The following is a 22,897-nucleotide window of genomic DNA, read 5'->3' as shown; positions in this document are numbered from 1 at the left end:
GAAATTAAACGGCAAATCGCGTTTTTTTTTTTTTTTTGTTGCGACCGCCGGTAAACGGTTAATTACCGGCGATCGCAACTCGGGGGTCGGTAAAAACCCCCCGAATCATGTTCTCTGGGGTCTCGGCTACCCTCGGCAACCGAGACCCCAGAGAAAATCCGACTCTGGGGGGCGCTATTCACTTTTTCCACAGCGCCGTTAATTAGCGGCGCTGTGGATTAAGTACCCTTAGCGGCCGCCGTTAAAAGGCGTATCGGCGGTCGTTAAGGGGTTAAAGATTCTTCTGTATTTTGATGACTATGAAAATTGTACATTCACACTGAAGGCATCAAAACTATGAATTAACACATGTGGAAATATATACTTAACAAAAAATTGTGAAACAACTGAAATTATGTCTTATATTCTAGGTTCTTCAAAGTAGCCACCTTTTGCTTTGATGACTGCTTTGCACACTCTTGGCATTCTTTTTTTTTTTCAGTAAATATATTTATTGAAATTTTAAACAGGAAAAACAGTAAAAAGAATCATTACAATGTCCAGAGCTATACATTACGCCTCTGAGAACACAGCACAAGTGTAGTTGAACAAGAACTCTGGCACATAAAGGGTACATGGTCCTCATCTTGAGAATCACCTCGGGACATAGACCTTATATACAAAATACAGAACCTGTAAGAAAAGCAATTGTAGAAATAGGAGAAAGGAAAGAAAGAGAGAAAAAAAAAAAGGGGGGGGGGGAATGGGGGAAAAGGGGAAACCAGCAATGTACACGCCCACGTATTGAGAATTATGAGTATGTACGCAGCCAAGTCAGGAACCCTGTGCTCTCCTTGAAGGATTGCCAGAGGGACCAGGTGCGCCCCTGGACATATGCAGCATCACCATCACCCGCCACCAGCGACTGCAGACGATGTAATCTATCCATTTCAGCTATCCATTCCTCCGTGGAGGGGACCTCAGTAGACCTCCAATGCCGGGGAATAACTGCCCTGGCAGCTATTAGGCAAAATCTCAGGATCCCCTTTTTAACGGAAGCTATCGAACTGGGTATCAGGGACAGTAGGGCCATTTGGGGGGAGGGTTCGGGGCGGACCCCAGTCATCAAGTGAAAGGCATCGAAAACTGAGTTCCAGAAGCCCACACACCACACCAGCGCACACACCACACCCCTCACCAGCGCACACACCACACTCCCCACCAGCGCACACACCACACACTCCCCACCAGCGCACACACCACACACTCCCCTTAATCTTTAATGGAGTAAAATATTTAAAATACTAGATTCGTTCTTCATGCTCTAAAACGTACCCTAAGGCTTCTGAAGGGAATTACGCTGTGTTGGGTTAGCTTCGGACCCGTGTAATCAAAGCTGGTGGCAGCATACCGTGTGCAGGCTTTTGGGTGTCGTTGTAGCGACTGCAGCGTTGATATTGTTCCTGCCTGAGCGAGAGTAGTTAAATCGCCTCGCTGCAGCGTGCCCAATAGCCAGTACATAGCAGGCAGCCTTTCTGGCGACTAATTACCCTAGGTGCAGTACCTAATCTGACCTGAGGGTAAGGGGGGGCGCCAGAGAGCTGCAAGTTTAAGCAGAGCTGTAAAGCGGGATATACATAAATCCCTGCAGCTTGTGGTATATGGAAGAGCAGTGGGATACCTAAAATAAGCCCCTGCTGTAAACTAGGAGGTCAATAGACTTGTGTGTGTTTTTCATCACATTGTAGCAGTGGAGGGATAACTAAGATAAGCCCCCCTGCACATGTGATTGCCGTCCGTTGGCCTAAAGTCACCCCAATCCGTGACGTAGGGGTGACGGTCACGGTGTGAATCGTGACAAGCGCACACACCACGCACTCCCCACCAGCGCACACACCGTAACACTCCCCACCAGCGCACACACCGTAACACTCCCCACCAGCGCACACACCGTAACACTCCCCACCAGCGCACACACCGTAACACTCCCCACCAGCGCACACACCGTAACACTCCCCACCAGCGCACACACCGTAACACTCCCCACCAGCGCACACACCGTAACACTCCCCACCAGCCCACACACCACACAATCCCCACCAGCACACCGCACACTCCTCACCAGCACACACCGCACACTCCCCACCAGCACACACCGCACACTCCTCACCAGCACACACCGCACACTCCTCACCAGCACACACCGCACACTCCTCACCAGCACACACCGCACACTCCTCACCAGCACACACCGCACACTCCTCACCAGCACACACCGCACACTCCTCACCAGCACACACCGCACACTCCTCACCAGCACACACCGCACACTCCTCACCAGCACACACCGCACACTCCTCACCAGCACACACCGCACACTCCTCACCAGCACACACCGCACACTCCTCACCAGCACACACCGCACACTCCTCACCAGCACACACCGCACACTCCTCACCAGCACACACCGCACACTCCTCACCAGCACACACCGCACACTCCTCACCAGCACACACCGCACACTCCTCACCAGCACACACCGCACACTCCTCACCAGCACACACACCGCACAATCCCCACCAGCACACACCGCACACTCCTCACCAGCACACACCGCACACTCCTCACCAGCACACACCGCACACTCCTCACCAGCACACACCGCACACTCCTCACCAGCACACACCGCACACTCCTCACCAGCACACACCGCACACTCCTCACCAGCACACACCGCACACTCCTCACCAGCACACACCGCACACTCCTCACCAGCACACACCGCACACTCCTCACCAGCACACACCGCACACTCCTCACCAGCACACACCGCACACTCCTCACCAGCACACACCGCACACTCCTCACCAGCACACACCGCACACTCCTCACCAGCACACACCGCACACTCCTCACCAGCACACACCGCACACTCCTCACCAGCACACACCGCACACTCCTCACCAGCACACACCGCACACTCCTCACCAGCACACACCGCACACTCCTCACCAGCACACACCGCACACTCCTCACCAGCACACACCACACACTCCTCACCAGCACACACCACACACTCCTCACCAGCACACACCACACACTCCTCACCAGCACACACCACACTCCTCACCAGCACACACCACACACTCCTCACCAGCACACACCACACACTCCTCACCAGCACACACCACACACACTCCTCACCAGCACACACCACACACCTCACCAGCACACACCACACACTCCTCACCAGCACACACCACACTCCTCACCAGCACACACCACACACTCCTCACCAGCACACACCACACACTCTTCACCAGCACACACCGCACACTCCTCACCAGCACACACACCACACACTCCCCACCCCGAGCAGTGAGTTTTCCGTTCCTCGGTTCGGCCCCTCACCACTCTCTTAAAGGAGACATTTGAGGAGTCACATGTGAATGGCGGCGCAGGGTGTATGATCGACCACAGCTCCATTACATGGTGTCATCAGAGCGCTGGTTCTCAGGATCGTGGTGGTCTCAGCATTCGGACCCCAGCCATTGGAAAGGTACCGCCTATCCAGAGGTCGATTATTTCTATTTGCCCACGACTCCAAAGATCACGAGTAACCGACCTCAAAGCACCAGAACGGGAACAAATGTGATCCCTGGTGAAAACAGCTATGATTTGGCTTTTCCCACTTGTGTCCCGGATGCACTGCAGCCACGTTCCCACGTTATCGCGCATTGTATCTGCAGCATAACGGGATTATAGGCCGCACACTGAATTACGGCCAAACGAGCAAAACAGAAGCGCTGCAGTGCAATTCATAACCACCATCTTACCAAGGCCTCGCTCACCGGAAAGAAATGTACCGTACATGCTGCTGTCTGGAGGGAACGCCGCATGTCCGTCTCCACAGGTGAGCTGTGTCAGGACCCATAGTGGACATGGGGCTTCCCGATATCCCACCCACTGTGCTATAACATCTGCACAAGTACGTAGAATCCAACCCGCAGCGTTTACTGACCGCGTGCACCTAAAAGGTTGTAGTATAGGACAGAACATTAACGTAAGTAATTCTAAATATGTGCATTATACAGAGGTCAGGAACCGAAACTGAGAGCAAAGGGCCCTAGTGCAGGAATTGTGTGCGGGTCCCCACCTCTAAATAACACGTCACGCTGTAAGAACAAGGTGTATACAATAAGCCCCATACACACGACACACACAAGCACCGCGTGCACACGCACAAGCACTGCGTGCACACAAGCACCGCGTGCACACACGCACCGCGCGCACACATACACACGCACCGCGCACGCACGCACACACACCGCGCGCGCACACACACACACCCACCGCGCGCGCACACACACACACGTACACACACACATACACACACACACACACACACACACACAAGCACCGCACACACACACACACACACACACACAAGCACCGCTCGCACACAAGCACCCAGCCTGGGTAGAGGCATTGGTGTAACGGTTGGTGTGGAATATGATCCTGGCAGCAGCATTCAGGACAGATTGGAGCGGGGAGAGTTTGGTAAGAGGGAGGCCGATTAGTAGAGAGTTACAATAGTCCAGACGAGAATGAATAAGTGAGACAGTAAGAGTTTTTGCAGAGTCGAAAGTAAGAAAAGGGCGAATTCTAGAAATGTTTTTGAGATGAAGATAAGAAGAGCGAGCCAGTGATCGGATGTGGGGGGTGAATGAAAGCTCGGAATCAAGGATGACTCCAAGGCAGCGGGCATGTTGCTTTGGAGTAATGGTGGAACCGCACACGGAGATGGCAATGTCGGGCAAAGGTAGGTTAGTAGAGGGAGAGAACACGAGGAGTTCAGTTTCAGAGAGAGGCAGGACATGACAGTGTCATACATATACACATACTGGCCGGTGACCGGGTCACACATGTACATATACACATACTGGCCGGTGACCGGGTCATACATGTACACATACAGATACTGGCCGGTGACCGGGTCATACATGTACATATACACATACTGGCCGGTGACCGGGTCACACATGTACATATACACATACTGGCCGGTGACCGGGTCATACATGTACATATACACATACTGGCCGGTGACCGGGTCATACATGTACATATACACATACTGGCCGGTGACCAGATCATACATGTACATATACACATACTGGCCGGTGACCGGGTCATACATATACACATACTGGCCGGTGACCAGATCATACATGTACATATACACATACTGGCCGGTGACCAGATCATACATGTACATATACACATACTGGCCGGTGACCAGATCATACATGTACATATACACATACTGGCCGGTGACCGGGTCATACATGTACATATACTGGCCGGTGACCGGGTCATACATGTACATATACACATACTGGCCGGTGATCGGATCATACATGTACATATACTGGCCGGTGACCGGGTCATACATGTACATATACACATACTGGCCGGTGATCGGATCATACATGTACATATACACATACTGGCCGGTGACCGGGTCATACATGTACATATACACATACTGGCCGGTGACCAGATCATACATGTACATATACACATACTGGCCGGTGACCAGATCATACATGTACATATACACATACTGGCCGGTGACCGGGTCATACATGTACATATACTGGCCGGTGACCGGGTCATACATGTACATATACACATACTGGCCGGTGACCGGGTCATACATGTACACATACACATACTGGCCGGTGACCGGGTCATACATGTACATATACTGGCCGGTGACCGGGTCATACATGTACATATACACATACTGGCTGGTGACCGGGTCATACATGTACACATACACATACTGGCCGGTGACCGGGTCATACATGTACATATACACATACTGGCCGGTGACCGGGTCATACATGTACATATACACATACTGGCCAGTGACCGGGTCATACATGTACATATACACATACTGGCCGGTGACCGGGTCATACATGTACATATACACATACTGGTCGGTGACCGGGTCATACATGTACATATACACATACTGGCCGGTGACCGGGTCATACATGTACATATACAAATACTGGTCGGTGACCGGGTCATACATGTACATATACTGGCTGGTGACCGGGTCATACATGTACATATACACATACTGGTCGGTGACCGGGTCATACATGTACATATACACATACTCGCCTGTGACCGGGTCATACATGTACAGATACTGGCCGGTGACCGGGTCATACATGTACATATACACATACTGGCTGGTGACCGGGTCATACATGTGCATATACACATACTGGCCGGTGACGGGGTCATACATATACATATACACATACTGGCCGGTGACAAGGTCATACATATACATGTAAACATACTGGCCGGTGACCGGGTCATACATGTACATATACTGGCCGGTGACCGGGTCATACATGTACATATACACATACTGGCCAGTGACCGGGTCATGCATGGACATATACAGATACTGGTTGGTGACCGGATCATACATGTACATATACACATACTGGCCGGTGACCGGGTCATACATGTACATATATATATAATGCCTACAAGTAGTATTCAACCCCCTGCAGATTTAGCAGGTTTAATAAGATGCAAATAAGTTAGAGCCTTCAAACTTCAAACAAGAGCAGGATTTATTAACAGATGCATAAATCTTACAAACCAAAAAGTTTTGTTGCTCAGTTAAATTTTTATAAATTTTAAACATAAAAGTGTGGGTCAATTATTATTCAACCCCTAGGTTTAATATTTTGTGGAATAACCTTTGTTTGCAATTACAGCTAATAATCGTCTTTTATAAGACCTGATCAGGCCGGCACAGGTCTCTGGAGTTATCTTGGCCCACTCCCCCATGCAGATCTTCTCCAAGTTATCTAGGTTCTTTGGGTGTCTCATGTGGACTTTAATCTTGAGCTCCTTCCACAAGTTTTCAATTGGGTTAAGGTCAGGAGACTGACTAGGCCACTGCAACACCTTGATTTTTTGCCTCTTGAACCAGGCCTTGGTTTTCTTGGCTGTGTGCTTTGGGTCGTTGTCTTGTTGGAAGATGAAATGACGACCCATCTTAAGATCCTTGATGGAGGAGCGGAGGTTCTTGGCCAAAATCTCCAGGTAGGCCGTGCTAACCATCTTCCCATGGATGCGGACCAGATGGCCAGGCCCCTTGGCTGAGAAACAGCCCCACAGCATGATGCTGCCACCACCATGCTTGACTGTATGGATGGTATTCTTGGGGTTGTATGCAGTGCCATCCAGTCTCCAAACGTCACGTGTGTGGTTGGCACCAAAGATCTCGATCTTGGTCTCATCAGACCAGAGAACCTTGAACCAGTCAGTCTCAGAGTCCTCCAAGTGATCATGAGCAAACTGTAGACGAGCCTTGACATGAATCTTTGAAAGTAAAAGTACCTTACGGGCTCGTCTGGAACGGAGACCATTGCGGTGGAGTACGTTACTTATGGTATTGACTGAAACCAATGTCCCCACTGCCATGAGATCTTCCCGGAGCTCCTTCCTTGTTGTCCTTGGGTTAGCCTTGACTCTTCGGACAAGCCTGGCCTCGGCACGGGAGGAAACTTTCAAAGGCTCTCCAGGCCGTGGAAGGCTAACAGTAGTTCCATAAGCCTTCCACTTCCGGATGATGCTCCCAACAGTGGAGACAGGTAGGCCCAACTCCTTGGAAAGGGTTTTGTACCCCTTGCCAGCCTTGTGACCCTCCACGATCTTGTCTCTGATGGCCTTGGAATGCTCCTTTGTCTTTCCCATGTTGACCATGTATGAGTGCTGTTCACAAGTTTGGGGAGGGTCTTAAATAGTCAGAAAAGGCTGGAAAAAGAGATAATTAATCCAAACATGTGAAGCTCATTGTTCTTTGTGCCTGAACTACTTCTTAATACTTTAGGGGAACCAAACAGAATTCTGGGGGGTTGAGGGGTTAAATAATAAATGACCCTCTGAAAAAACTTTTCACAATTTAAAAAAAAAAAATAAACAAAGAAATAACATTCTTTTTTGCTGCAGTGCATTTCACACTTCCAGGCTGATCTACAGTCCAAATGTCACAATGCCAAGTTAACTCCAAATGTGCAAACCTGCTAAATCTGCAGGGGGTTGAATACTACTTGTAGGCACTGTATACTGGCCTGTGACCGGGTCATACATGTACATATACACATACTGGCCGGTGACTGGATCATACATGTACATATACTGGCCGGTGACAGGGTCATACATGTACATATACACATACTGGCCGGTGACCGGATCATACATGTACATATACACATACTGGCGGGTGTTGTGATTTCCGCTCTTGGGCTCCCCTCCGGTGGTTGTAAGTGGCACTTTTGTGAGTTCTGCTCTTGGGCTCCCTCCGGTGGTTTTAAGTGGTACTGCTGCTCCTTGGATTTAACAGTCAGCAGCTGCTTCCACTGATCGTCTATTCTGGCTCGGCTATATAGCCTGGCTCTATCCTTCAGCCAGTGCCAGTTGTCAATGGTTCCTGGTTGGATTCACATCTCTGCTTGGATTTCCCTGGTATTCTGACCAGTTCAGCAAAGATAAGTCCTTGCTTGTTCTTTTGCTGTCCACATATTGTGGACTTAATCGTTCAGCACATTCTATGTTTTTTCTTGTCCAGCTTGTCAGTATGGATTTATTCTTTAAGCTGGAACCTCTGGAAAGCAGATTTACCCTCCACACCTTTAGTCAGGTGTGGAGATTTTTGTAAAACTCTGTGGTGGATTTTTCTAGTATTTTAATACTGACCGCACAGTATTCTGTCCTGTCCTATCTATCTAGTTAGATTGGCCTCCTTTGCTACATCCTAGTTTCATTCTGTGTATGTCATTTCCCTCTCTACTCACAGTCAATATTTGTGGGGGCTGTCTGTCCTTTGGGAATTTTCTCTGAGGCAAGATAGCTTTCCTGTTTCTATTTTTAGGGGTAATTAGTCCTTCGGCTGTGACGAGGTGTCTAGGGAGTGACAGGAACATCCCACGGCTACTTCTAGTGTTGTGTTAAGCTCAGGAACTGCGGTCAGTACAGGTACCACCTCCTCCAGAGCACGTCCCATGTTGCTCCTAAACCACCAGTTCATAACAGTACAACTGGCCGAAAATGAATTAAATGCATCTCAAAAGAAGGAAAAAAAAATTCTGAGCCATTTTTTTTTTTGCAGTCCGTTTTGTCTTTTTTTTCCTTTTAATCTCTGGGTGGTTCAGGATTTTGGCGCTGGCATGGATGTTCAGGGTTTGTTTTCTCGTGTGGATCAACTTGCTGCAAGGGTACAGAGTATCCAAGATTATGTTGTCCAGACTCCGGCTTTAGAGCCTAGAATTCCAACTCCTGATTTGTTTTTTGGGGACAGATCCAACTTTTTGAACTTTAAAAATAACTGCAAATTGTTTTTTGCTCTGAAACCCTGTTCCTCTAGTGATCCCATTCAGCAGGTTAAAATCGTCATCTCTCTGATGCGTGGTGACCCTCAGGACTGGGCATTCTTCCTTGAATCAGGGGATCCGGCATTGCTTAATGTAGACGCATTTTTTCAAGCGCTCGGATTATTGTATGACGAACCTAATTCTGTGGATCATGCAGAAAAAACCTTGTTGGCCCTATGTCAGGGTCAGGAAGCGGCAGAATTATACTGCCAGAAATTTAGAAAATGGTCTGTGGTCACTAAATGGAATGAGAACGCTCTGGCAGCAATTTTCAGAAAGGGTCTTTCTGAAGCCCTTAAAGATGTTATGGTGCGGTTCCCCACGCCTGCTGGTTTGAGCGAATCTATGTCTCTAGCCATTCAGATTGATCTGCGCCTGCGCAAGCGCAAAGTGGTGCACCATATGGCAGTGTCATCTGAGCGGAGTCCTGAGCCTATGCAGTGTGATAGGATTGTGTCTAGAGCGGAATGACAGGGATTCAGACGTTAGAATGGGCTGTGGTTTTACTGTGGTGATTCTGCTCATGTTATTTCTGATTGCCCTAAGCGTATTAAGAGGGTCGCTAGGTCTGTTACCATCAGTACTGTACAGCCTAAATTTCTCTTATCTGTGACCCTGATTTGCTCATTATCGTCCTTTTCTGTCATGGCATTTGTGGATTCAGGCGCTGTCCTGAACTTAATGGACTTGGAATTCGCCAGGCGCTGTGGTTTTTCCTTGCAGCCTTTGCAGAGCCCTATTCCTTTAAGGGGCATTGATGCTACACCATTGGCCAAGAATAAACCTCAGTACTGGACACAGTTGACCATGTACATGGCTCCAGCCCATCGGGAGGATTGTCGCTTTCTGGTGTTGCATAATTTGCATGATGCTATTGTGCTGGGTTTTCCATGGTTGCAGGTACACAATCTGGTGCTGGATTGGAAATCTATGTCTGTGACTAGTTGGGGTTGTCAGGGGGTACATTGTGACGTTCCTTTTATGTCTATTTCCTCTTCCCCCTCTTCTGAAGTCCCTGAGTTTTTGTCGGATTTCCAGGATGTATTTGATGAGCCCAAGTCCAGCTCCCTTCCTCCACATAGGGACTGTGATTGTGCTATTGACTTGATTCCTGGCTGTAAGTTCCCTAAGGGCCGACTTTTCAATCTGTCTGTGCCAGAACATGCAGCCATGCGGAGTTATGTCAAGGAGTCTTTGGAGAAGGGGCATATTCGGCCGTCTTCGTCACCAATGGGAGCGGGATTCTTTTTTGTTGCCAAGAAGGATGGCTCCTTGAGACCCTGTATTGATTATCGCCTTCTGAATATGATCACGGTCAAATTACAATACCCTTTGCCTTTGCTTTCTAATTTGTTTGCTAAGATTAAGGGGGCTAGTTGGTTTACTAAGATTGACCTTCGAGGGGCATATAATCTTGTTCATATTAAACAGGGTGACGAATGGAAAACTGCATTTAATACGCCCGAAGGCCATTTTGAATACCTTGTGATGCCATTCGGGTTCTCTAATGCTCCTTCTGTATTTCAGTACTTCATGCATGATATTTTCCGCAATTATCTTGATAAATTCTTGATTGTGTATTTGGATGATATTTTGATTTTTTCCAATGATTGGGAGTCTCATGTGAAGCAGGTCAGGATGGTATTCCAGATCCTTCGTGATAATGCTTTATTTGTGAAGGGGTCTAAGTGCCTATTTGGAGTTCAGAAGGTCTCTTTTTTGGGGTTTATTTTTTCTCCTTCGTCTATAGAAATGGATCCTGTTAAGGTCCAAGCCATTCATGACTGGATTCAACCCACATCGGTGAAGAGTCTTCAGAAATTTTTGGGCTTTGCTAATTTTTATCGCCGTTTCATTGCCAACTTTTCCAGTGTGGTTAAGCCCCTGACCGATTTGACGAAGAAAGGTGCTGATGTGACAAATTGGCCCTCTGCGGCTGTTGAGGCCTTTCAGGAGCTTAAACGCTGATTTACTTCTGCCCCTGTGTTGCGTCAGCCGGATGTTTCTCTTCCTTTTCAGGTTGAGGTTGACGCTTCTGAGATTGGGGCAGGGGCCGTTTTGTCTCAGAGGAATTCTGATGGTTCTTTGATGAAACCGTGTGCCTTTTTTTCCAGAAAGTTTTCGCCTGCGGAGCGCAATTATGACGTTGGCAATCGGGAGTTGTTGGCTATGAAGTGGGCATTTGAGGAGTGGCGACATTGGCTTGAGGGAGCCAAGCACCGCGTTGTGGTCTTGACCGATCATAAGAATCTGATTTACCTCGAGTCGGCCAAGCGGCTGAATCCTAGACAGGCTCGATGGTCCCTGTTTTCCTCCCGTTTTGATTTTGTGGTCTCGTATCTTCCGGGATCTAAGAATGTTAAGGCTGATGCCCTCTCTAGGAGTTTTTTGCCTGATTCTCCTGGAGTCCTTGAGCCGGTTGGCATTCTTAAAGAAGCAGTGATTCTTTCTGCCATCTCCCCTGATTTGCGGCGGGTGCTTCAGGAATTTCAGGCTGATAAACCTAACCGCTGTCCAGTGGGGAAGCGGTTTGTTCCTGATAGATGGACTAGTAAGGTAATTTCTGAGGTTCATTGTTCAGTGTTGGCTGGTCATCCTGGGATTTTTGGTACCAGAGATTTAGTTGCTAGGTCCTTTTGGTGGCCTTCCTTGTCGCGGGATGTGCGTTCTTTTGTGCAGTCCTGTGGGACTTGCGCCCGGGCCAAGCCTTGCTTTTCCCGCGCTAGTGGGTTGCTTTTGCCTTTGCCAGTCCCTGAGAGGCCCTGGACGCATATTTCCATGGATTTTATTTCGGATCTTCCTGTTTCCCAGAAGATGTCTGTTATCTGGGTGGTTTGTGACCGGTTCTCTAAACTGGCCCATTTGGTACCTTTGCCTAAACTGCCTTCCTCCTCTGATTTGGTTCCATTGTTTTTTCAGCATGTGGTTCATTTGCATGGCATTCCGGAGAATATTGTGTCTGACAGAGGTTCCCAGTTTGTTTCTAGGTTTTGGCGGGCCTTTTGTGCTAGGATGGGCATTGATTTGTCTTTTTCTTCGGCGTTCCATCCTCAGACAAATGGCCAAACTGAGCGAACTAATCAGACCTTGGAAACCTATTTGAGATGCTTTGTGTCTGCTGATCAGGATGATTGGGTGGCTTTCTTGCCGTTGGCCAAGTTTGCCCTTAATAATCGGGCTAGTTCGGCTACATTGGTTTCGCCTTTCTTTTGTAATTTTGGTTTTCATCCTCGTTTTTCTTCAGGGCAGGTTGAGCCTTCTGATTGTCCTGGTGTGGATTCTGTGGTGGACAGGTTACAGCAGATTTGGACTCATGTGGTAGACAATTTGACGTTGTTTCAGGAAAAGGCTCAACGTTTTGCTAACCGCCGTCGGTGTGTTGGCCCTTCCAGGCTCTTTTGCCATCCATAATGTTTTTCATAGATCTTTGTTGCGGAGATATGTGGTGCCCGTTGTTCCGTCGGTTGATCTTCCTGCCCCGGTGTTGGTTGAGGGGGAGTTGGAATATGTGGTGGAGAAAATTTTGGATTCTTGTTTTTCGAGGCGGAGGCTTCAGTATCTTGTCAAGTGGAAGGGTTATGGCCAGGAGGATAATTCTTGGGTTGTTGCCTCCGATGTCCATGCCGCCGATTTGGTTTGTGCCTTTCACTTGGCTCGTCCTGATCGGCCTGGGGGCTCTGGTGAGGGTTCGGTGACCCCTCCTCAAGGGGGGGGGGGGGGGGGGGGGTACTGTTGTGATTTCCGCTCTTGGGCTCCCTCCGGTGGTTTTAAGTGGTACTGCTGCTCCTTGGATTTAGCACCTTTAGTCAGGTGTGGAGATTTTTGTAAAACTCTGTGGTGGATTTTTCTAGTATTTTTATACTGACCGCACAGTATTCTGTCCTGTTCTATCTATCTAGCTAGACTGGCCTCCTTTGCTACATCCTAGTTTCATTCTGTGTATGTCATTTCCCTCTCCACTCACAGTCAATATTTGTGGGGGGCTGTCTGTCCTTTGGGAATTTTCTCTGAGGCAAGATAGCTTTCCTGTTTCTATCTTTAGGGGTAGCTAGTCCTCCGGCTGTGACGAGGTGTCTAGGAAGTGACAGGAACATCCCACGGCTACTTCTAGTGTTGTGTTAAGCTCAGGAACTGCGGTCAGTACAGGTACCACCTCCTCCAGAGCACGTCCCATGTTGCTCCTAAACCACCAGTTCATAACAGGCCGGTGACTGGGTCATACATGTACATATACACATCCTGGCTGGTGACCGGGTCATACATGTACATATACACATCCTGGCTGGTGACCGGGTCATACATGTACATATACAGATACTGGCCGGTGCCCGGGTCATACATGTACATATACAGATACTGGCCGGTGACCGGGTCATACATGTACATATACACACACTGGCCGGTGACCGGGTCATACATGTACATATACACACACTGGCCGGTGACCGGGTCATACATGTACATATACACACACTGGCCGGTGACCGGGTCATACATGTACATATACACACACTGGCCGGTTACCGGGTCATACCTGTACATATACACATACTGGCCGGTGACCGGGTCATACATGTACATATACACATACTGGCCGGTGACCGGATCATACATGTACATATACAGATACTGGCCGGTGACCGGGTCATACCTGTACATATACACATACTGGCCGGTGACCGGGTCATACATGTACATATACACATACTGGCCGGTGACCGGATCATACATGTACATATACACATACTGGCCGGTGACCGGATCATACATGTACATATACACATACTGGCCGGTGACCGGGTCATACATATACAGGCCGGTGACCGGGTCATACATGTACATATACACATACTGGCCGGTGACCGGGTCATACACATACTGGCTGGTGACCGGGTCATACATGTACATATACAGATACTGTCCGGTGACCGGGTCATACATGTACAATAACAGATACTGGCCGGTGACCGGGTCATACACATACTGGCCGGTGACCGGGTCATACATGTACATATACACATACTGGCCGGTGACCGGGTCATACATGTACATATACACATACTGGCCGGTGACCGGGTCATACATGTACATATACACATACTGGCCGGTGACCGGGTCATACATGTACATATACACATACTGGCCGGTGACCGGGTCATACATGTACATATACACACACTGGCCGGTGACCGGGTCATACATGTACATATACAGACACTGGCCGGTGACCGGGTCATACATGTACATATACACATACTGGCTAGTGACCGGATCATACATGTACATATACACATACTGGCCGGTGACCGGGTCATACATGTACATATACACATACTGGCCGGTGACCGGGTCATACATGTACATATACTGGCCGGTGACCGGGTCATACATGTACATATACAGATACTGGCCAGTTACCGGGTCATACATGTACATATACACATACTGGCCGGTGACCGGGTCATACATGTACATATACAGATACTGGCCGGTGACCGGGTCATACATGTACATATACAGATACTGGCCGGTGACCGGGTCATACATGTACATATACAGATACTGGCCGGTGACCAGGTCATACATGTACATATACAGATACTGGCCGGTGACCGGGTCATACATGTACATATACAGACACTGGCCGGTGACCGGGTCATACATGTACATATACAGATACTGGCCGGTGACCGGGTCATACATGTACATATACACATACTGGCCGGTGACCGGGTCATACATGTACATATACAGATACTGGCCGGTGACCGGGTCATACATGTACATATACAGATACTGGCCGGTGACCGGGTCATACATGTACATATACAGATACTGGCCGGTGACCAGGTCATACATGTACATATACAGATACTGGCCGGTGACCGGGTCATACATGTACATATACAGACACTGGCCGGTGACCGGGTCATACATGTACATATACAGATACTGGCCGGTGACCGGGTCATACATGTACATATACAGATACTGGCCGGTGATCGGATCATACATGTACATATACACATACTGGCCGGTGACCGGGTCATACATGTACATATACTGGCCGGTGACCGGGTCATACATGTACATATACAGATACTGGCCGGTGACCGGATCATACATGTACATATACACATACTGGCCGGTGACCGGGTCATACATGTACATATACACATACTGGCCGGTGACCGGGTCATACATGTACATATACACACACTGGCCGGTGACCGGGTCATACATGTACATATACACATACTGGCCGGTGACCGGGTTATACATGTACATATACTGGCCGGTGACCGGGTCATACATGTACATATACACATACTGGCCGGTGACCGGGTCATACATGTACATATACACATACTGGCCGGTGACCGGGTCATACATGTACATATACTGGCCGGTGACCGGGTCATACATGTACATATACAGATACTGGCCAGTTACCGGGTCATACATGTACATATACACATACTGGCCGGTGACCGGGTCATACATGTACATATACTGGCCGGTGACCGGGTCATACATGTACATATACAGATACTGGCCAGTGACCGGGTCATACATGTACATATACAGATACTGGCCAGTGACCGGGTCATACATGTACATATACACATACTGGCCGGTGACCGGGTCATACATGTACATATACTGGCCGGTGACCGGGTCATACATGTACATATACACATACTGGCCGGTGACCGGGTCATACATGTACATATACACATACTGGCTGGTGACCGGGTCATACATGTACATATACAGGCCGGTGACCGGGTCATACATGTACATATACACATACTGGCCGGTGACCGGGTCATACATGTACATATACACATACTGGCCGGTGACCGGGTCATACATGTACATATACACATACTGGCCGGTGACCGGGTCATACATGTACATATACACATACTGGCCGGTGACCGGGTCATACATGTACATATACACATACTGGCCGGTGACCGGGTCATACATGTACATATACACATACTGGCCGGTGACTGGGTCATACATGTACATATACAGGCCGGTGACCGGGTCATACATGTACATATACACATACTGGCCGGTGACCGGGTCATACATGTACATATACACATACTGGCCGGTGACCGGGTCATACATGTACATATACAGATACTGGCCAGTGACCGGGTCATACATGTACATATACACATACTGGCCGGTGACCGGGTCATACATGTACATATACTGGCCGGTGACCGGGTCATACATGTACATATACACATACTGGCCGGTGACCGGGTCATACATGTACATATACACATACTGGCTGGTGACCGGGTCATACATGTACATATACAGGCCGGTGACCGGGTCATACATGTACATATACACATACTGGCCGGTGACCGGGTCATACATGTACATATACACATACTGGCCGGTGACCGGGTCATACATGTACATATACACATACTGGCCGGTGACCGGGTCATACATGTACATATACACATACTGGCCGGTGACCGGGTCATACATGTACATATACACATACTGGCCGGTGACCGGGTCATACATGTACATATACACATACTGGCCGGTGACTGGGTCATACATGTACATATACAGGCCGGTGACCGGGTCATACATGTACATATACACATACTGGCCGGTGACCGGGTCATACATGTACATATACACATACTGGCCGGTGACCGGGTCATACATGTACATATACACATACTGGCCGGTGACCGGGTCATACATGTACATATACACATACTGGCCGGTGACCGGGTCATACATGTACATATACACATACTGGCTGGTGACCGGATCATACATGTACATATACACATACTGGTCGGTGACCGGGTCATACATGTACATATACACATACTGGCCGGTGACTGGGTCATACATGTACATATACACATACACATACTGGCCGGTGACCGAGTCATACATGTACATATACAGATACTGGCCGGTGACCGGGTCATACATGTACATATACAGATACTGGCCGGTGACCGGGTCATACATGTACATATACACATACTGGCCGGTGACCGGGTCATACATGTACATATACACATACTGGCCGGTGACCGGGTCATACATGTACATATACACATACTGGCCGGTGACCGGGTCATACATGTACATATACAGATACTGGCAGGTGACCGGGTCATACATGTACATATACACATACTGGCCGGTGACCGGGTCATACATGTACATATACACATACTGGCCGGTGACCGGGTCATACATGTACATATACACATACTGGCCGGTGACCGGGTCATACATGTACATATACACATACTGGCCGGTGACCGGGTCATACATGTACATATACACATCCTGGCCGGTGACCGGGTCATACATGTACATATACACATACTGGCCGGTGACCGGGTCATACATGTACATATACACATACTGGCCGGTGACTGGGTCATACATGTACATATACACATACTGGCCGGTGACCGGGTCATACATGTACATATACACATACTGGCCGGTGACCGGGTCATACATGTACATATACAGATACTGGCAGGTGACCGGGTCATACATGTACATATACACATACTGGCCGGTGACCGGGTCATACATGTACATATACACATACTGGACGGTGATACATGACAGTGGGGAGGACCCCCGGGATGTCACATATGAGGGGTACACATTACCCGGCGGGGGGCTTCGGGTGCACAGCAGCGCTCACCTGCTCCGGTCCAGTATAAAGCTGCGGCCCTCGGGCAGCTGCGTCAGGTTGCACATCAGGGGCCCCAGGTAGTGGAGGGCCGCGGCTGCGTTGTAGTGGGGGCTGCAGATCATCTCCAGTAGTTTGTTCAGACCCCGATCGGTCAGCGAGGTGATGACGGCGCGGCAGGACGCCTCCTCGCGGCTCAGGTTACACAGCACGGTGCACACAGGGTCCGCATACACGTAGTGAGGGTCCGTCAGCCGCTCCGCCAGAGCAGGGAGCAGAGGGGGGATCTCCAGCAAGAAGCGGTGAGTGCAGGGGTCAGAGGTCAGATTCACCAGTATGTGGTAAGAGTCCTGGATCAGTGGCGGTGAGGGGTCAGAGGTCACATCCAGCACGGCACGCACCAATCCCGGCAGCTCACACAGGCTCCGCCTACCCTCGGGTGTAGCACTTACACCCAGCACATACTCCAGGGCCTGGCTCTTCACGTCCGCCCGCGTGCCCGGCCTCAGGAAGGCCAAGAACTCAGAGCAGAGCGCCGGATCCATAGACTGCGCAGCAACCTGCCGGAGGAGACGGAGGAGCGGTGAGCGAGCGCGACAGGCGGAGGATGTAGGGATAGGGGGAGCTCCGGGGATATAATGGGGGAGCTCCGGGGATATAATGGGGGGAGGGGGAGCTCCGGGGATATAATGGGGGAGGGGGAGCTCCGGGGATATAATGGGGGGAAGCACCGGGGATATAATGGAGGAGGGGGAGCTCCGGGGATATAATGGGGGAGGGGGAGCTCCGGGGATATAATGGGGGAGGGGGAGCTCCGGGGATATAATGGGGGAGGGGGAGCTCCGGGGATATAATGGGGGGGGAGCACCGGGGATATAATGGGGGAGCACCGGGGATATAATGGGGGAGGGGGGGCTGCGGGGATATAATGGGGGAGGGGGGAGCTCCAGGGATATAATGGGGGGAAGCACCGGGGATATAATGGGGGAGGGGGAGCTCCGGGGATATAATGGGGGAGGGGGGAGCTCCGGGGATATAATGGGGGGAAGCACCGGGGATATAATGGGGGAGGGGGAGCTCCGGGGATATAATGGGGGGAAGCACCGGGGATATAATGGGGGGGGGGAGCACCGGGGATATAATGGGGGGGAGCACCGGGGATATAATGGGGGAGGGGGAGCTCCGGGGATATAATGGGGGGGAGCTCCGGGGATATAATGGGGGAGGGGGAGCTCCCGGGATATAATGGGGGGGGGAGCACCGGCGATATAATGGGGGAGGGGGAGCTCCGGGGATATAATGGGGGGGAGCTCCGGGGATATAATGGGGGAGGGGGAGCTCCGGGGATATAATGGGGGAGGGGAGCTCCGGGGATATAATGGGGGAGGGGGAGCTCCGGGGATATAATGGGGGAGCTCCGGGGATATAATGGGGGGGGAGCACCGGGGATATAATGGGGGAGCACCGGGGATATAATGGGGGAGGGGGGGCTGCGGGGATATAATGGGGGAGGGGGGAGCTCCAGGGATATAATGGGGGGAAGCACCGGGGATATAATGGGGGAGGGGTAGCTCCGGGGATATAATGGGGGGAAGCACCGGGGATATAATGGGGGGGGGGAGCACCGGGGATATAATGGGGGAGGGGGAGCTCCGGGGATATAATGGGGGGGAGCTCCGGGGATATAATGGGGGAGGGGGAGCTCCGGGGATATAATGGGGGGGGAGCACCGGCGATATAATGGGGGAGGGGGAGCTCCGGGGATATAATGGGGGGGAGCTCCGGGGATATAATGGGGGAGGGGGAGCTCCGGGGATATAATGGGGGAGGGGAGCTCCGGGGATATAATGGGGGAGGGGGAGCTCCGGGGATATAATGGGGGAGGGGGAGCTCCGGGGATATAATGGGGGGGGAGCACCGGGGATATAATGGGGGAGGGGGAGCTCCGGGGATATAATGGGGGGAGCTCCGGGGATATAATGGGGGAGGGGAGCTCCGGGGATATAATGGGGGAGGGGGAGCTCCGGGGATATAATGGGGGAGGGGGAGCTCCGGGGATATAATGGGGGAGGGGGAGCTCCGGGGATATAATGGGGGAGGGGAGCTCCGGGGATATAATGGGGGAGGGGGGCTCCGGGGATATAATGGGGGAGGGGGGCTCCGGGGATATAATGGGGGGGGGAGCACAGGGGATATAATGGAGGGAAGCTCCGGGGATATAATGGGGGAGGGGGAGCTCCGGGGATATAATGGGGGAGGGGGAGCTCTGGGGATATAATGGGGGAGGGGGAGCTCCGGGGATATAATGGGGGAGGGGAGCTCCGGGGATATAATGGGGGAGGGGGGCTCCGGGGATATAATGGGGGAGGGGGGGCTCCGGGGATATAATGGGGGAGGGGGGGCTCCGGGGATATAATGGGGGAGGGGGAGCTCCGGGGATATAATGGGGGGGAGCACCGGGAATATAATGGGGGAGGGGGGCTCCGGGGATATAATGGGGGGGAGCACAGGGGATATAATGGGGGAGGGGAGCTCCGGGGATATAATGGGGGAGGGGAGCTCCGGGGATATAATGGGGGAGGGGAGCTCCGGGGATATAATGGGGGAGGGGGAGCTCCGGGGATATAATAGGGGGGGGGGGAGCTCCGGGGATATAATGGGGGAGGGGGAGCTCCGGGGATATAATGGGGGAGGGGGGAGCTCCGGGGATATAATGGGGGGGAAGCACCGGGGATATAATGGGGGAGGGGGAGCTCCGGGGATATAATGGGGGGGAGCACCGGGGATATAATGGGGGAGGGGGAGCTCCGGGGATATAATGGGGGGGAGCTCCGGGGATATAATGGGGGAGGGGGAGCTCCGGGGATATAATGGGGGAGGGGGGAGCTCCGGGGATATAATGGGGGGGAAGCACCGGGGATATAATGGGGGGGGGGAGCACCGGGGATATAATGGGGGGGAGCACCGGGGATATAATGGGGGAGGGGGAGCTCCGGGGATATAATGGGGGGGAGCTCCGGGGATATAATGGGGGAGGGGGAGCTCCGGGGATATAATGGGGGGGGAGCACCGGCGATATAATGGGGGAGGGGGAGCTCCGGGGATATAATGGGGGGGGAGCTCCGGGGATATAATGGGGGAGGGGGAGCTCCGGGGATATAATGGGGGAGGGGGAGCTCCGGGGATATAATGGGGGAGGGGGAGCTCCGGGGATATAATGGGGGGGAGCTCCGGGGATATAATGGGGGAGGGGGAGCTCCGGGGATATAATGGGGGAGGGGGAGCTCCGGGGATATAATGGGGGAGGGGGAGCTCCGGGGATATAATGGGGGGGAGCTCCGGGGATATAATGGGGGAGGGGGAGCTCCGGGGATATAATGGGGGGGAGCTCCGGGGATATAATGGGGGAGGGGGAGCTCCGGGGATATAATGGGGGAGGGGGAGCTCCGGGGATATAATGGGGGAGGGGGAGCTCCGGGGATATAATGGGGGGGAGCTCCGGGGATATAATGGGGGAGGGGGAGCTCCGGGGATATAATGGGGGGGAGCTCCGGGGATATAATGGGGGAGGGGGAGCTCCGGGGATATAATGGGGGGGGGGGGAGCTCCGGGGATATAATGGGGGGGAGCACAGGGGATATAATGGGGGAGGGGAGCTCCGGGGATATAATGGGGGAGGGGAGCTCCGGGGATATAATGGGGGAGGGGGAGCTCCGGGTATATATATATATATATAATGGGGGGCTCCGGGGATATAATGGGGGGGAGCACAGGGGATATAATGGGGGAGGGGGGAGCTCCGGGGATATAATGGGGGAGGGGAGCTCCGGGGATATAATGGGGGGGGGGGGCTCCGGGGATATAATGGGGGGGAGCACAGGGGATATAATGGGGGAGGGGAGCTCCGGGGATATAATGGGGGAGGGGAGCTCCGGGGATATAATGGGGGAGGGGGAGCTCCGGGGATATAATGGGGGAGGGGGAGCTCCGGGTATATATATATATATAATGGGGGGCTCCGGGGATATATATATATGTATAATGGGGGGGACACACGGGCAGGACGCGGCCGTTGTTCAGGACTCGGTCACTTACTGTTGTACCGCACACGTGACTTGTTTTCCGGCCGGTGTGTGACGTCACTGCCATCCTCCAATCACCGCCGAGCAGATTGTGTGTGCGCCGGATGGCTTTGCGCAGTCGCAGTTGTGTGCGCGGCGGCGCGGAGTGGTGACGTCACTGGGTTCCCGGTGGAGTCCCCGTGCGTAGTGTCCGGCCTGCCGGTCCCGTGTCCCCCTGTGAGGCGCCACAATGGCCGCTCTGCAGGAAGAAGCGGGCACAGAGCACCGCTGCCGCCAGTCACCGGGACAATGACACAGTGAGGAGTGATGGAGGCAGCGGCTGGCGGATTCCGCCCACAGGTTCTATCTGTAGTTATATATATATACTAGACTGTGGCCCGATTCTAACGCATCGGGTATTCTAGAATATGCATGTCCCCGTAGTATATGGACAATGATGATTCCAGAATACGCGGCAGACTGTGCCCGTCGCTGATTGGTCGAGGCCCGAAGGCCTCGACCAATCAAAGACGCGGGATTTCCAGGACAGACAGACAGACGGAAAAACCCTTAGACAATTATATATATAGATAGTTACAGCTCCCGGTCACCGCTGACTCCACAGTTATAGCAGGAGCCACTCGCTGCCGCCACCCGGAACCCCAACT

The 22,897-nt window shown here is 51.6% G+C and overlaps 1 protein-coding gene across 1 annotated transcript in view; it reads right to left on the bottom strand.

Annotated features, from left to right (window-relative positions):
- HGH1 (HGH1 cochaperone) overlaps positions 1-22,574 on the bottom strand; it is a 53,072-nt gene extending 30,498 nt beyond the window's left edge. The window contains exons 1-2 of the mRNA XM_077271601.1: positions 22,264-22,574; positions 18,181-18,728 (exon numbers count right to left, since the gene is read on the bottom strand). Of these exons, the coding sequence (XP_077127716.1) occupies positions 18,181-18,728; positions 22,264-22,317 (602 nt within the window). The 5' untranslated portion in view covers positions 22,318-22,574. The remainder of the gene's footprint in view (positions 1-18,180; positions 18,729-22,263) is intronic.
- Positions 22,575-22,897: the final 323 nt, after the last annotated feature.

The sequence above is a fragment of the Ranitomeya variabilis genome, chromosome 6 (assembly GCF_051348905.1).
Source record: "Ranitomeya variabilis isolate aRanVar5 chromosome 6, aRanVar5.hap1, whole genome shotgun sequence".
Classification (NCBI taxonomy): domain Eukaryota; kingdom Metazoa; phylum Chordata; class Amphibia; order Anura; family Dendrobatidae; genus Ranitomeya; species Ranitomeya variabilis.
The sequence above is the reverse complement of the archived record's forward strand: the minus strand, read 5'-3'. Positions and strand labels throughout refer to the sequence as shown.